Below are 17,302 nucleotides of genomic sequence, written 5' to 3'. Positions count from 1 at the left end.
GACAGTCACTCCTTGCTGTGAGGCGACAGCGCTACCCACCACGCCACCGTGCTTGAAGAGTGCTTGGTACCACAGAGTTGCCTTTTTCAACAGAAGTGCTCTTCAACCGCGCTTCAGCAGAGCTCAGTAACACTGAGATTAATAACCGATCACATTGATTTATCAGTCTACTCAGGCTTCAGCAGAGCTCAGTAACACTGAGATTAATAACCGATCACATTGATTTATCAGTCTACTCAGGCTTCAGCAGAGCTCAGTAACTCTGAGATTAATAACCGATCACATTGATTTATCAGTCTACTCAGGCTTTAGCAGAGCTCAGTAACACTGAGATTAATAACCGATCACATTGATTTATCAGTCTACTCAGGCTTCAGCAGAGCTCAGTAACTCTGAGATTAATAACCGATCACATTGATTTATCAGTCTACTCAGGCTTTAGCAGAGCTCAGTAACACTGAGATTAATAACCGATCACATTGATTTATCAGTCTACTCAGGCTTCAGCAGAGCTCAGTAACACTGAGATTAATAACCGATCACATTGATTTATCAGTCTACTCAGGCTTCAGCAGAGCTCAGTAACACTGAGATTAATAACCGATCACATTGATTTATCAGTCTACTCAGGCTTTAGCAGAGCTCAGTAACTCTGAGATTAATAACTGATCACATTGATTTATCAGTCTACTCAGGCTTTAGCAGAGCTCAGTAACACTGAGATTAATAACTGATCACATTGATTTATCAGTCTACTCAGGCTTCAGCAGAGCTCAGTAACTCTGAGATTAATAACCGATCACATTGATTTATCAGTCTACTCAGGCTTTAGCAGAGCTCAGTAACACTGAGATTAATAACCGATCACATTGATTTATCAGTCTACTCAGGCTTCAGCAGAGCTCAGTAACTCTGAGATTAATAACCGATCACATTGATTTATCAGTCTACTCAGGCTTTAGCAGAGCTCAGTAACACTGAGATTAATAACCAATCACATTGATTTATCAGTCTACTCAGGCTTCAGCAGAGCTCAGTAACACTGAGATTAATAACCGATCACATTGATTTATCAGTCTACTCAGGCTTTAGCAGAGCTCAGTAACACTGAGATTAATAACTGATCACATTGATTTATCAGTCTACTCAGGCTTTAGCAGAGCTCAGTAACACTGAGATTAATAACTGATCACATTGATTTATCAGTCTACTCAGGCTTCAGCAGAGCTCAGTAACACTGAGATTAATAACTGATCACATTGATTTATCAGTCTACTCAGGCTTCAGCAGAGCTCAGTAACACTGAGATTAATAACTGATCACACTGATTTATCAGTCTACTCAGGCTTTAGCAGAGCTCAGAAACACTGAGATTAATAACTCTTTGAAAGGCGACTCCTCGTTTTCTCACTGTACCCTCCAACAGAAATAGCTGCAGTGAGGTAATGTCCAGTGTTGTTGCTCAGCGGACTCGCTTGTCCGTCTCAGCGCCACGTTCAGCACGTTTTGCATCCAGACTTTGGTCTAGTCCGGCTTTTTTTTTCTCTCTCTACCCGTTTTCCGACAGCCCCCGCCCCTCGTTGCTGTGGGATTGGCTGACAGATCGGTGAGTGACGAATCGTAGCGCGAGGGGGGCGTGGTTTGTCTGAATGCGGGCTTGCAAAAAAAAACAGTACCCGGCTCGTCACAGTGGAGCCCGGCTCGGCCCCGCCCCCCTCGCCGACCGTGTGTATATGAGCGGGGCGCTGAGGGGCGCTGGGAGCAGTGTGTGTGTGTGTGTGTGTTTTGGTGTGTTTTCCTAACGGGAGCGTTTCGGACCTTCAGCAGCGCGTTCGCTGGATTACGGCTCGTCCGTCGCCTGGAGTAGTTTTGCTTCACTTCTGCGCCAAAGAGGGAAAAGCGGAGATTTATTGCGCGTGTCGACCTCATTCAGCTCTTATCAGCGCGTGCTGAAGCGGTTCGCATTCCCAGCTCGTCGGGAAAAGTGATCCGAGGAAAAGCTGAAAGTTTTTTTTTTTTGTTTTGTTTTTGTTTTTTGTTTTTTTTGCGGAGATGGAGATGGAGCTCTCGGTCTGAGCGCCTCTCGCCTTGCGTGCTTCTGAGTGTCCTCCGCCCGCTCGTCTCCCGGCTCGCAGGGGGGAATGGTCGACCGCATGATGGCAATGAACCATGGCCGATTCCCCGAAGCTGTGAACGGTCTCCACCACCACCATCACCACCACCAGCAGCAGCAGCAGCAGCAGCGCAGGATGGGAATGGGACAGTTCTCCAGCCCCCTGCAGCAGCAGCAGCAGCAGCAGCAGCACGGCTACAGCAACGGCTTGCTGGAGCCCATGCACTACGGCAGCGGCGGCGGGAGCCACGGGCTTCGGCATCCGAGCGGCAGCGTAGCAGCGCCCGCACGCTTCGCCTCGCAGTTCGTGGCCACCGGCAGTCAGGGGCAGCTGGCGGCGAGCATGCAGCTGCAGAAGCTTAACACGCAGTACTACACCCAGCAGCACCACCACCACCCGCACCCGCAGCAGCAGCACCAACCGCAGCAGCAGCACCTCCTCCACTACCCACACGAGCTGCAGGGCGGGTTCCGGGACGCGGGGGCCAGGCTCGGGGCGGCCGGCAGAGAGCCCCAGCAGCTGCCCGCCGCACACAGCGTCATCGACACGGACCTGATCGACGAGGAGGTGCTGATGGCGCTGGTGGTGGAGATGGGTCTGGACAGGATAAAGGAGCTGCCCGAGCTGTGGCTGGGCCAGAACGAGTTCGACTTCATGACGGACTTCGTGTGCAAACAGCAGCCCAGCCGAGTGAGCTGCTAATGCCTCCGTGGAAAAGGGGGGGACTTTTATACTGCGCTGTTTTTTCTCTCTCCTTTAAAGAAAAACACAGTCCTGGCTTCTCCGGATGTCCCAGAAACGAGCGGGTCATTTTATGTTTCGCTTCTTTCTTTAAGGATCTGACGTTCCTGCATTGCAGCTTTTTATTTTTAACTGTCTTTCCTGTTTTGTTTTTTTATTTGTTTATTTTTATTTTACTCCTGTTTTTAATAGTTTTGCTATGTTTTTAGTTATTTTGTTTTGTTTATTTTTTATTTTAACATTTATTTTTTAATAGTTTTGATTAAAAGATTCCCTCTTGTTTTTTAATAGTTCTGCCATTTTTTATTTGTTGATTTTATTTTAACTTTTATTTTTAACAGTTTGGATGATTATTTTTAATATTTTTTTCTTGTTTTTAATATCTCTGCTATTTTTCATTTTTTTTCTTTTATTTTAACTTTTATTTTTATCAGCTTAGATTTCTTTCTGCTTTTTTTCTTTTTGTTTATCTTTAATTATGTTTTTATTTATTTTTAATCCATTCCAAACTCTGAGAGCGATTAAACCATTCTTATTCCTCTTCTACGTGAGGCCATGTTGGAGAAGTGATAATGAGCATGGCAGGAGGGGTGCAGGCCTCAGAAACCCTTTTTCATGGCTAAGGGACACCCCCATCAGGTCGTGCAGGACAACACAAGCTTTTTGACACCAGGTCCCAAGCCACGCAGGACACGTGGAGTGTGGAGAAGACAATGGAAACCTAGTAACCATGAGTTGTTCATTCAGCGTCTTTTGATTTGTAGCAGAGACGACAGAACCCCCAAAAAATGAATCCCAACTTGTGTTTCTTTTTCCTGTGTCATTCGAACAAGAGACCTGGAGTTGTGTCAAACCTCTGTGGGTGCATCATGATGTAGGTGGTCATGTAACATGATTGTAGACCAGTCCAGTGTAATTGTCCCAGTCAGAGATGTACTTTAAACTTCAGTGGCCATAATATTTACATGACTATCTATGCTGTTCACTGACTCGTCAGACCATGGGTGGAAGTCTCAGTCCTTTCCCTGTCTCCTCTCCAGCTTCATGACCAGCTGTGCTCACTCAGAGACCTTGCTCCTCCATAATATTGCTGAGAAGTTTCAGAAGAGGAAGAGAGCGAGGAAGAAAAACTGTGCGTGTGTAGGTGTGCTCTATGCTTTGTGCTAAAACTGGTACACAGGTATCAAATGGTGAGAGATATTTTGGAAAAAGTATGGGAAGAAATGTCTTAAGGGGGAAAGCGTGGGAAAAGACGTCGCTGTATTGAATGTCCGCTGCCCTGTTCTGCTCTTTTTGTGAGTGGACATTAAAAACAAGTGTCGGGAATGTTCTTAAAGGAAAGCCATGTGGGATTATCACCTTCATCAGTTATAGATACACCACTGTGCTTATCTAGTATGCGATACATGGCAATACTACTGTGTTGAGGCTTTCTAGGAAAGTTTGACAGTATTTTTGTATATTTTTTAGAAGAAAATGTTAATTTATTATATTTTAATTTGCAAACATGAATAAAGCAGCAGAAATGCATTACTGAAGCAAACAGGCTGTCAAAATTGTGTAATTTATTGATTTGATACAGCAAGATATTGATTGGTTTATAGTGGGATGAGCTTGTTAATAAGCAGTTTGGGTACTTCGTTACTACCGTGCAACATAAATAATGTGCATCTTTAAAAAATGATTCTTCAAGGGTTCCTTTGTCAAGACAGTGGTTATATACAGAGCTATTATCACACAACTGTTATAACCACATGAATGCGTAGACCTTCATTCTTTGAAGGGATACATGGTTCTTCTTTATGATGGAAAAAACGATTGTTCTCTAGAGACCTTTTTTTTTTTACAAAAATGGTTCTTCATAGCACCACAAATATAATGCTGATAGTGTATACATACACTCTTAAGACTAAAGGTGCTAAAATAGATTCTTTGTGAGATCCATAGAAGAATTACTTTTGGTTCTCCCGAAAAACTTCCAATGGATGGTTCTTTAGAAAACCATTTTTGTGAAAGTGCAGAACGCCTGAAGGGATGTTTGTTTTAGGTAAAACAGGACATGGTGTATTTCTTTTTGGTAAAAATCTGGTGCACACCAGATACAGCTATCAGCTGTGTACCCAATACTTTTAAGTAAGCATCTGATACCATCAGGTGAGCGCCAGATACAAATAGAAAAAAAAAACACATACACAATTTTTTATTTATATACATTTTATTTTACGTAGTGTACACATATTATACGTAGTGTCTGGTGCTCACCATATAGTATCACGTGCTCACCACATAGTGTCTGGTGCTCACCACATAGTATTGGGTGCTCAACACAGTGCAGTGGTCACTTGGTAGTGTCTGGTGCTCACTTGATGGTTTTGGGTGCTCACCACATAGTATTGGGTGCTCGCCATATAGTGTCTGCTGCTCACTAGTATATAGTATGCTTACCACATAGTATGGGGCTCTCATTTGATAGTAGTGGGTGCTCACTTGATAGTATCTGGTGCCCACCAGATTCTTACTTAAAAAATATAAAACTTCCTTTCAGTGGCTCTGTATAAAAGAGATGTGAGTTTGAAGAACTACTTTAAAGTTCAAATAACCTTCATGAAGTATAAAAGTTCCAGGAAGAACCCTGCATTTGGTGTAGAACCTTCACATTGTGAGAAGGTTCTTGACACTCAAAGAACCTGTTGTGGTACCGTTTTATATGTATATTGTATATTGTATAGTGTATGTTAACTTATAAAGAAAATACCGCGCTGAGTCGTGAGATAAGTGTCTATGTAAGATGATTTACATGCGTGGGAAAAGTTGATGACTCAATCTACAAAGTGACAAATCTCTGAATTCCGGATTACAGTGTTCAGTGTATCATATCATATGCAGCTTAATTTACTTTGGCTGGCTTTGTTCTACACTTGGTGGTCTTTACATTGATGGAAGAAAGAAAAAAAAAAACAGTTCACTTCATACATGCATTAAAATGCTGACTGAGTCTTGGGGGAGGAATCTGGTTTCACTGCATGAATAATTGTCATGCAAATTGGCAGGATTCAGCTGAGTTTGTCCTGCAGTGAAATTGAAACTTCTGCTGTTGCCATAGCTCGGAGCTGACTGGAGCAAAAAAAAAAACTGTCGAGTACCAATACTGAAGAGAGAAAGAGACGTGCCAGGAGGAGACAGAACATTTACATATTCGGAGCTCCACTTCTACAGCGATGAGAAACGACCTTCAGTACTCCCAGACTCCAGCATGTCAAAACCACCCAGATTTTTTAAAGCTACATTTGAGAATATAGGCTGGCATTCTCACTTTCTGCACAATGTGACTCTGATGTGAATACCAAACACACAACCACTAGCCTTTTCAGTCTTTTAGATGATTTTACACAGTTAGAAATAAAGGTTCCTGAATGGCTCTTGGCTGAACGTACAAAACATTCTACCAACTTCAACATTTCTGCGTAATTTAATGGTTAAGATGTAAACAAAGTCATTCAGAGTGGTTTGATGTGAAATGCTCCATTTTCGAAAAGCTGTCTGAGTCAGAGCTCACAGTGGTGGTGATAGGAACCAGAGATCTGGCTATAGAATGGCTGTAAAAGCTTCATCACAGAAAGTTGTGGTAACACTTTCTATGAACGTCACATTTGTAAGCATCTTTAAACACATTCATAACATGTTATAATGCATTCATGCATCATAACATCACTATAAATATTAATAAAAACACACTACACTTTATTGCCATGCTTATTATGCATTATGAATTGTTAACATAATGAATTATAGGTACTGTTCATGACAAATTATAAGAGCTCATAAGCTGTATTTGTCCACTCTAAGTAAAGTGAAGCGTACTGTACTAAAGCCTCCTCCAGTGTTAAGAGTGAGGCTTCACGTTGAAGGATTTACTAAAACACTAAAACATACACAATAAAGCTCATTACAGACTTCAAATGTCAGCGAGCTGGGTAAGAAAATTTCACTTTAGCAGTGTTTCTAGGCTAGACGGACAGTTTGGGGCATCTGAATTTTCAGGACTGAAGGCCTGAAGATGCAGTTCTAACAACACCAGCGCTGAGAAATAAAATACTGGAAAACTCAGGGCGTAAATAAACTTTGTGCATTTATTTTTACAGTAACACTTTCTATGAATGTTATGTTTGTAAGCATCTATAAACACATTTATAATATGTTATAAGGCATTCATAAGGCATTGTAAACATGGTTATAAATATTTATAAAAATTAATTACACTAAATTACACTTTATAGCCATGTTTATTATACATTATGAATTGTTAATTTAATGCATTATAAGTAGTGTTAATAACTATAATGTTATACTGTCAGTGCCAAAGAAGTCAGTCCCAGATTTCCAATATTTTATTTGTCACATCTTAGGGACTTCAGTCCTGAATATTCAGATGCTCCAAACAGTATAATATTGTATATGCAGTGTTAAGTTAGTGCCAGGCAAACGGTGGTGTACATTTACAGTGGTGTACATTGACTTTCCCACATTGGGTGAAACACTGATGGCAGCACTAGTTTAAACTCTGACATTTGAAGCCTGTAATGAGCTTTATTGTGGATGTTTTAGTGTTTCAGTAAATCCTTCAGTAAATACTTCAACTTGAAGCCTCACTCTTAACACTGGAGGAGGCTTTAGTGCAGTACACCTCACTTTACTTAGAGTGGACAAATATAGCTTATGAGCTCTTATGCTTTGTTATGAAAAAACAGAAAGTGTAACCAAAGTCATTACATGAAATGATTATAAATTCATTGCCTGATGCCTGAGATAATGATCGTTTAAGATTTTGGGCTAAAACTTTTTTGCATATACATTTATTGTAAGTACCAAAAGAAAACTTATTTTTCCATATTTTCTGTTTAACTATCATCAACATTTCATACATAAACCTAAATGACGTATAGGTTCACTGGTGGTTCTGGATAGTAATAAAATGGCTATATATGTGTGGTAGACATGTGACCCCTGGTTCTTATCACCACCACTGTAAAGGAATCCCATATCAAACCACTCTAAATGACTTTGCTTACATCTCGACTACGGAATTGTACCGCAGTTTTGGAAAAATCTTTGGAATTTCCATTTAACATGAGCGCCTGCCAAGACAAATTTCTATGAAAACTCATAAAAAGTCTGATTCCAATTTAGATTCAGTCAAATCCACATATATTGCTTTTCATATGGTTCCTATCAAAACCACTATAAAGAAATTATTACTAAAAAGATAAGTTTCTCTACAATTAACTATTCTGCATCAAACAACTCTGCATGACATTGTTTACATCTCAACTACTGAATTATACAGAATTACAGTGGAATTCCCCACAGTTTTCATAAACTTTAAACTGTAAAAAGATTTACTTTGCAGAAATGCTTCCTTTAGGAAATATCTGGGTTCTCAGAAGAACCCTTTTTGGCACCTTGATAGTGTGTAAGTCTAACATGTCTAGATTGACTCTGGTTGGTCTTCAGTGGATGCCTCAGGCCTTGTAAACCGTAGCATTCTTGGTGTGTTCATACCCCTGGAATCCTTTTCATGTAAAACTTTTTATCTATTAAGTTGTATTTCAACTTAAAAGCTCCTTAATGAGCAAACAGAGATACAGGACAAATGAATAGCCTTGTAAGTGTCCTCTGCCACATCCATCAGCTGTGTTGCTTATTGAATTATGATGGTGAATGACTATGCTTAACATTCTAATGATTTCGCTTTAATTGTGGTTTCATTGCTCCCCTGTGGGGAAATTGCATATAATGGATGTTTCATTGCTGTCGTTCTTTACTAGCAGAAAGTGTTTGTAGGCTTCAGTGCGTTTGTTAAATATGTAGCAGGCTAAAGCCTTAGGTAAAGAGCCTGAGGTTCAGACACATAAAAACATTTAAACAGCCTAAAGTAGACGACAACTTCTTTGGCTCCGGATGTGCTGAGATCTATTTTCTTCTGCTATAGCAATTATTCTGCACGCCATTAAGTATCCATTATAGAAAGTTAATTTAGGGAGAATTTTAAACACGTCGCAAATTAATAATTGAAAACTAATAAAAAGTAATGGCAAAAAAGGTTCCCCAATGAGAACATTGGATCATTTGAAACTTAGCTAGGGAAGAGATCTCCCCGGAGGCACTCTCTTCCTCTTGAGTACGGTTGTGGATTTATGAGCATGCTTCCTCTAGCACATGCTTGTGGTTTTGGCTTAGTCTCAAAATATGTTACCTCATCCAAAGTGGACTAAGAGAGAGAGAGATAGACCAGTAAATGTAGAGGGGAATTAAAATCACCTCATTGTCAGCTGGGGAAATTAAATTTACACAGCAAGGAAAAGATAAGAGGGAGCAATAATTAAAGACATACGTCGGCATTGGTCTTGACAAGAAGGTAATGAAGAAATAGCAAGTGCTGAAGCGAAGATTCGTCTTCATTAATTCAGCCAATAGAAGAAATTATCTGACTAAGTCAAATGTGCTCCCTTGTCTTTGAAACTAAATGAATCAAATGACTGACAACATACAGTCAGTGACGGAGGCCTTACTGGGGTTCTTTAATGGTGGATAGTGACGGGTAGAACCATAATGAAATAAAACAGCATTCCAGCATAAAACTGCAGTTTAATATGTTGTTTGTTGGGCTTTACAGCATTTTGTATTTTGTATTCATCAATCTCACTACAATACCCAGCATGCGTTATACAAACACATCATACAACCACTTGACATCCCTGTGGTGTCATCCAAGGGGTGAAACATACGCCCAGCACCCCCTAATTAACCTCATGGAGCCCCTGAATGTCTCAAAATCAAAATTCCTGGATGTCCCTCAAAATAAAGCTGATTGTTTAGCTGCTTCACCCACAATCAGCAAGCTTCTGTCTTTGGTGTTCTCAGCTAACTAGAGACACTGCACTGCTCTGCCTCAGGGTGGCACTATAGCAAACTGGTTTACCCAGTTGGTCCTTCATAGCCCAGTAACTGTAACTATCATTGGGATTTCTCTGAAAAACTTTACAATGTGCTGTAGCATATTTGTAAATCTGAAAACCTGCCCGATTTCCCAAGAGGTTACTAATTATTTCTCAAACGTTACTACTTATTTCTCAAACCAAAGACAAAAGAGGAGATGTGTAGGATCTCAATTGGTGTGTGGAAGACCACATTACCAAACTAGAAAAGAGTATTTCTAATAGAGGACTTGTTAGGTTGTTGTGACCTCCCAAATACCAAGAGTTATTTCATACACTGGTATCAACCAATTCTGATCGCTAGCCTAGCCACCGATCCATAGGCTGATAAATACAATCCAGCATAAGTTATGATGAGTTGAAGACAGTACTACACTTATATGGCTGCAGTAGCATTAGCTTTCTGCATTCATCAGAAGAAAAACTAAACAAAAACAACACACTTTCAACAAACTTTCAAGATACTGTATGTCATCAGAAGGTGGATTTCCTACCCTTCACCATTGAAAGTTGGTAGTTTCATTTTTATTGAAATTTTCATACAGTTCTTTTTTCACTTCCATCCACAAGCAGTTTTAAAGGGGTGTCCGGAGTGGCCAGTCCTTTCCTTAAAATCTGATTGGCCAGATGCCACCCCAAAATTTCTGTCATGTCTTTGGCTTCCAACCAGCTGAGGGGCAAATTTTTTCATTTTTGGAGGAGAATTGTTTAGAGGAGGAATAGCTCTCCAACTCCAATTGCCGCCAACCCTTGGGACCAAATTAATACTGTATGTACATCTGGTCCTTCTCACTTTGCCATCAAGAGTAGAGTTGTTTTGCTATCACTGGAACAACTATCCTACCTCTCTCCAACTCCGACCTCCAACCTTCCACCCTTGGGACCAAATTAACACTGTATGTACATCTGGTCCTTCTCACTTTGCCATCAAGAGTAGAGTTGTTTCGCTATCACTGGAACAACTATCCTACCTCACTCCAACTCCGACCTCCAACCCTCCACCCTTGGTCACTTATTGTCATTTGCAAGAACATCTGTAAACATTGCCACCCCGTCATAATCACCTAACACCCCTTTGCCACCCCACTGCTTCCATCTACATCTAAATGACTAATTAATAAGACCTGTCTTAATTGATGTTGGTTTGTTAGAGCAAGCAAACTCTAAAAAAATGTTAGGAAGGACTCCGGGACCCAGGACCTAAGACTACTGCCTTGAAGTATAATTGTTCAATTCATGACACATCGTCCACAGCAGAGATGAATGAACAGAGAGTTGTGATTGAAGATCAGTCACCCAAGGATATTCTTTGGCTCCTAATGTCCCACAGATGCTGTAAATAAGTTACTGTGGAAAATGTTGAACTCTGGAGTGTCCCATTAGCTGCCGCAGATTTATACCTGCTCTTCTGGAATCTGACTGGTAGATGAGGCAGGGGGTTGTGGTTTAAACTGCCTTTGAAGCTGTGTGGGTCAATACCACATTAGTCTGTTTAGCTACAGCAGAGGCAAGTGCTTCTATGAAAACCACAGATCGGAAGTGGAAAGAAGGGAAGCAGATACCACCCAGCTGAGACTGTGATGTAGGCTTGCTCAGATCTGACCTCTAAACTCGGTGGGATCCCTTTGCTCCAGTTAGAATGGGGCTCAAGCTGTATTAAAGTGGGCCCAGAGAGACAGTTGGCACTGAAAGTGCCTTCACTGCGAGATGAAACAGGAGTCATTGTACTCTTGCTCAAAGATGTTCACAACCTCAACTCTCCTCCTTCATGCTGTCTTACCAATAGGCCAAATGCTGTCTCCAGAACAGCAGTGAGGAGAGGAGATAAGAAAAAAGATACAATGGCAGAACAGCCAGGAGACCATGTCCGGAACACGCAGAGAGAGATCTGTCCTGTTGTGTGGTGCTGTAGATTAGGGATGGGCGATTAATCGAAAGGTAATTGAAACTGACATTCAGAACCTCTAACTGATGTAATCTTGAACATGTTGGTTATTTCGATCGACTCTGTGTGTTCATGTACTGTCCCCTTAAAACTTACTATCGCGCATGAGGTCATGTGATTCCACCACGTCCAATCTGCGACATGGAAGCTAAGGCTACGTTCATACAGCAGGTAAAATGTCCCAAATCAGATTTTTTGTTTGACTGTTCAGATTATCTTTTAAATGTGATCTGTATGTGACAGTCTGAAGAGATCAGCTCCTAAACTGACTCGTGTGAGTGTCACGCTGCTTCACGCGGCTCATCCAGAGGTAAACAATCACGACTGCCAATGAATGCCAGACGCTCCCGAAGGATCAGCTTCATCTTCACCAGCAACACAGAAGCCATCATGAAGCTTCACTGACTGACAGCTGGGCTCATCACCCAGAATGTGTTTGAGACATAAAAAGGGCGCGGTCACTTTTTTGGTTCATGTCCTCGAATTCTTTAAACTGTGCTTTCAGACTTTTATCTATTCTTTGACGCTGCAGCCTCATTCACCTGTGGCCACATTCGGACATTTCTACAGAAATCTCTTGGACAAGTCTCATTGAGGTTTTGTACAGAAATATCACCACAAATGTTTGAGTCTCAGCAGCGCGAAATAAATGTTGATGTTAGATTGATATAAAAGCTGCGTGAATTCCAATCCAGCTGCTGAGGGAATTTACATTAAGATATGTAGAGCATATTTACAATACAAACCTTGTCAGTGAACGATGAGGGCAAAAAACTAACAAAAAAATAACAATCTGTTGTCAAAAACAATCATTATATATATATATATATATATATATATATATATATATATATATATATATATATATATATATATATATATATATATATGCAATTGAGGTAAAATATTCAATTAATTGTGATATTGATTTGAGGACATATCGCCCGGCACTACTGTGGATCTCTCTCTCCAAGCTCTACCTTATCCCTCCACTGTGAAGTTAAGCAAACTTACTCTTGTTCATAAGTAAAAGTGCTTGGTGGACTGATCGAGAGACAGAATACTTCACATTAAACATACTGTTTGCAAAGAAAATCATGTCAGAATTATCACTGTTTTCATTTAAGAGCTTTTTTGGACTTTTCATATTGTGAAACAATAGTGTTCATCAAAGCAGTGGTTTGTGTCTTATTTTCTAAGTGTCAGTAATGAGAGCAAGCAGTAGATACACATATTCTCAGCAGAGTTCAAATTGAATGGGGATGGGGGGTCCCAAAAATGAACTTTGAGGGTTCTGTGTTATTTCCTTTAATTAAAATTTCCGTTTTCTGTCAAAACCATCATAGAACAGCTTTTCTGCATTTTCATCTGGAATTCATAATATAACCAATTGGTCTAGTGCACTGAGTTTGAAACTGGAGAAGGTTTGGAGAAGCTTGAGCGAATTGCAAACTGCAGATAAACTTCAGATGCTTTTGATAAAGTCAGCAACCGCCATAAATGCTGTAAATCAATGTTATTATCAGCCATGACATAAACCAACACCTATGTTATTGTCAGCAAAGAATATTCATTACAGGCTGTTTGATGCCATGTCATGTTCACACTAGCCTACTGCAGAATGCGAATAAGATGGTTTTATTTTCCAACTTGTCATGTTAAAGTCATCTCAAGCTGGCTTCATGAACATAACAATGAGTTGAGTCTTCTACAATAGCCTTCCCCGTCACCAGATCAGGTAGAACACCTTAGGGCCGTGGTAGATCTGGAGATTCAGAGTGAAAATGCACCTGAAAAATCAGTGTATGACGCAATCAAGTCAATGTGAAACAGAATCTCAAAGGAATCTTTGGTCCCACTTTATATTAAGTGTCTATAATAACTGTGTAGTTACATGTGAAAAACATATTCAATAACAACATAAGTACTAATGATTTACTCACTGGTACAGCTGGATTCCAGCAGTACACCTTATGTAATTACACATGCGTATCTTAATGGCTGTAACAGCCTTTTTTCTCGCATGTAATTACACAATAGTAATAACATAAGTGTAATGACATTTGTAATCAGACTGGAACAGCAGTTGTTTCCAGAAGTCTTTTCCAGCAGTGAAAGGAAAGTATAGTGCAGAACTTTAACACTGCACTACAGGAAAGTTCCTGTGTAGAAGATATACTTGTGTAATTACATAGGCTGTATTTCTGTAATCCATCTGTAATATTGACTAAATCATCAGTAGTTAGTGTTGTTGCATATGTTACTAATGTGTAACTACACAGTTGCTACTTAATATTAATTGGGAACAAATGTTTCCAACATTTTGTGGAATCCACACCACAAATAAAAGAGGCTGCTTTGATGCCAGTCCTCGTACAGTGTTCCTAATAAAGTGTACCGGGAGTGCATATACCTTTTAAACAGTGGGCCTTAGGATCTAGTCCTCATAGATACCTATACTGTCCATATTTTTGCTCTATCACAATGTGTTGCAAGTTAGGATTGAGCAGAAATCTGGACTGTCTCCATGATGACCGGTTTGAGTATCCCTGCTTTTTAGCATTCCTGAGAGATGCAGCTGTTTAAAGATTCATCCAGGTGTCAAATCATTATCACAGCATTATTGAAAGCATTTTCACTAAATTAATCTGTGGGTCATCAACCACCCGTTTGTCGACCCATTTGTAGAAGATATGCCGGCTTCTTGCAGTATGTAACTTTGCATTGAGGAAGCAGGTCACTATATGTAATGAAACTATATGTACACTATATTGCCAAAATTATTCACTTGTCTGCCTTCACACACATATGAACTTGAGTGACATCCCATCCTTAAACCATAGGGTTTAATATGATGTCGGCTCACCCTTTGCAGCTATAACAGCTTCAACTCTTCTGGGAAGGCTTTGCACAAGGGGTAGGAGTGTGTTTATGGGAATTTTTGACCGTTCTTCCAGAAGCGCATCTGTGAGGTCAGACACTGATGTTGGACAAGAAGGTCTGGCTCACAGTCTCTGCTCTAATTCATCTCAAAGGTGTTCTATCGGGTTGAGGTCAGAACTCTGTGCATACCAGTCAAGTTCATCCACACCAAACTGGCTCATCCATGTCTTTATGGACCTTGCTTTGTGCACTGGTGTGCAGTCATGTTGGAACAGGAAGGGGCCGTCCCCAAACAGTTCCCACAAAGTTGGGAGCATTAATTTGTCCAAAATAGGGTTAGAGTTCCTTTCACTGGAACTAAGGGGCCGAGCCCAACTCCTGACAAACAACCTCATCCCATAATCCCCCTCCACCAAACTTTATACTCGGCACAATGCAGTCTGACAAGTACCATTCTCCTGGCAACCACCAAACCCATGTCATTTTTCTTGGCCGACCACTTCGTGGCTGAGTTGCTGTCATTCCTAATCGCTTCCACTTTGTTATAATACCACTGACAGTTGACTGTGGAATATTTAGTAGTGAGGAAATTTCACGACTGGACTTGTTGCACAGGTGGCGTCCGATCATGGTACCATGCTGGAATTCACTGAGCTCCTGAGAGTGACCCATTCTTTCACTAATGTTTGTAGAAGGCGTCTGCAGGCCTAGGGGCTTGGTTTTATACACCTGTGGACATGGAAGTGATTGGAACACCTGAATTCAATGATTTGGATGGGTGACTGAATACTTTTGGTGATATAATTTATATTCATAAACATTTATGAATAGGCCATTAAACATATAACTTTACACAAATTGGTAAGGTCCTCATGACATGTTAATCATTATTTGTTTAATAACTTTAGTAGCTTTGTTTTTTTGCTTGCTATCGTCATTGTTGGAGCCAATGTTGGACTAAATTAATCTTTATTATTCATCATACTTTCCATTGGGAGGTGCCTGCCCCAAACTCTAACCCCTAAATTTCAACTTGCAAAATTAATACTTGCATTAATTTTTTTTTCAATGTTGTTTTTAAAGATCTGTTTGATTTCTAAATAAGAGTGGAGCCCTATTTTAGCCATACCCCTGCATTTTAGATCAGGAACTGAGGCTGCATCCCTGTCCCTCATGGCCACATGGTGAGCAGTTAGACCCCAATGTTTTGAAGTAAATGTGTCCCAAAGTCTGAAAGTCAGTGTGGAACATTAATACTTGTCACTACTGAAACACATATATACTGCAATTAAGTCAACTTATTTGTGTTTTAATGAAAAATACTATGATTTTATACACTTATGACTATTCAAAGCTGTGTTTGATGATCATTTACCGGCTAGTGTTTTTGAATTATGCTCAAATTGTTACAACCAAAGCTGTCACGCATCCGCCAAGTCCGAGGTTGCTTTCGGGCTCTTCTGGGAGATCACATGACTTCCAAACTTCCCTCACATTGAGACTCCATACAGACATACAGACTCCATCTCCCAGAATACTCTGAGAGATCAATCAGTGCTCTAGATCTCCAGAGCACTAATGTTTGTCACCAGTGTTGTTGGTCATATGACTTTAATTTAAACTTAGTTTAGTTTATAAGCCTGGGCATTAGACGGTTGTGAGATACTGTCTCCATTTGTGACCTACTGCGCGTTCTATATATTGTTTGTATTTTGTGTATGACCATTGCTTTTCGTTCATTCGACTTTGCCTTTTGCTCTTCCCTTTGGATTGTTTGCCTATATCATCTGATTCATGATTTTATTTTTTACCGTTTTGATTGTTTTTTCCACAATGCTATTGGATTGTACACCCTGTATTATGTTCATCTGTTTGTATTTGCTATGCCTTTTGGTTTTGACCCCTACCTGTTTTACAATGACGACTCTGGACCTCAAATCTTACAGTAAAGCCTCACTTGCATTTTCTATCCACAAGCATCTGACTCTGGTTGGCACATTACCAAAGCACTCACTCCCAAAACATTTGGTAAAGTTTTGGCAGTGTTATGTTTTGCTAGTGACAAAATGGAACATTAAGTCCATCCATCCATCCATCCATTTTCTAAGCCGCTTCTCCGTCAGGGTCGCGGGGGGAGCTGGAGCCTATCCCAGCAGTCTTCGGGCGAAAGGCAGGATACACCCTGGACAGGTCGCCAGTCCATCGCAGGGCAGACAGACAGACACAGACAGTCACTCACACCTAGGGGCAATTTAGCACGTCCAATTGGCCTGACTGCATGCTTTGGACTGTGAGAGGAAACCGGAGAACCCGGAGGAAACCCACGCAGACACGGGGAGAACATGCAAACTCCACACAGAGAGGACCCCGGTCACCCGGCCGGGGAATCGAACCCAGGCCCTCCTCGCTGTGAGGCGACAGCGCTACCCACCACGCCACCGTGCCGCCCGGAACATTAAGTCATTTATTTTAATAAAATAAATGTAATTAAGATATAGCGACACTCGGGAACTTTGGTGTAATCTTCCATAGAGATTTTTATTGATTGGCCTATATACAGTGCCCTCCATAATTATTGGCACCCCTGGTTAAGATGTGTCAAAAGCCTTAAAATAAATTCAGTT

General features: G+C 40.7%; 1 protein-coding gene across 1 annotated transcript; it reads left to right on the top strand.

The window, feature by feature from the left end:
- Positions 1-1,373: 1,373 nt before the first annotated feature.
- On the top strand, positions 1,374-3,035 carry cited2 (Cbp/p300-interacting transactivator, with Glu/Asp-rich carboxy-terminal domain, 2). The gene has a single exon (XM_017700999.2). It carries the CDS (start codon positions 2,142-2,144, stop codon positions 2,814-2,816), a length of 675 nt encoding a protein of 224 aa, XP_017556488.1. The 5' UTR covers positions 1,374-2,141; the 3' UTR covers positions 2,817-3,035.
- Positions 3,036-17,302: the final 14,267 nt, after the last annotated feature.

This window comes from Pygocentrus nattereri, chromosome 4 (genome assembly GCF_015220715.1).
Source record: "Pygocentrus nattereri isolate fPygNat1 chromosome 4, fPygNat1.pri, whole genome shotgun sequence".
Lineage (NCBI taxonomy): Eukaryota > Metazoa > Chordata > Actinopteri > Characiformes > Serrasalmidae > Pygocentrus > Pygocentrus nattereri.
Note: the sequence above shows the minus strand (reverse complement) of the source record. Positions and strands in the feature narration are given on the sequence as shown.

What these genes read in the sequence shown, in the direction of transcription:
- cited2 (XM_017700999.2), top strand. Translation starts at nt 2,142, where the DNA reads ATGGTCGACCGCATGATGGCAATGAACCATGGCCGATTCCCCGAAGCT.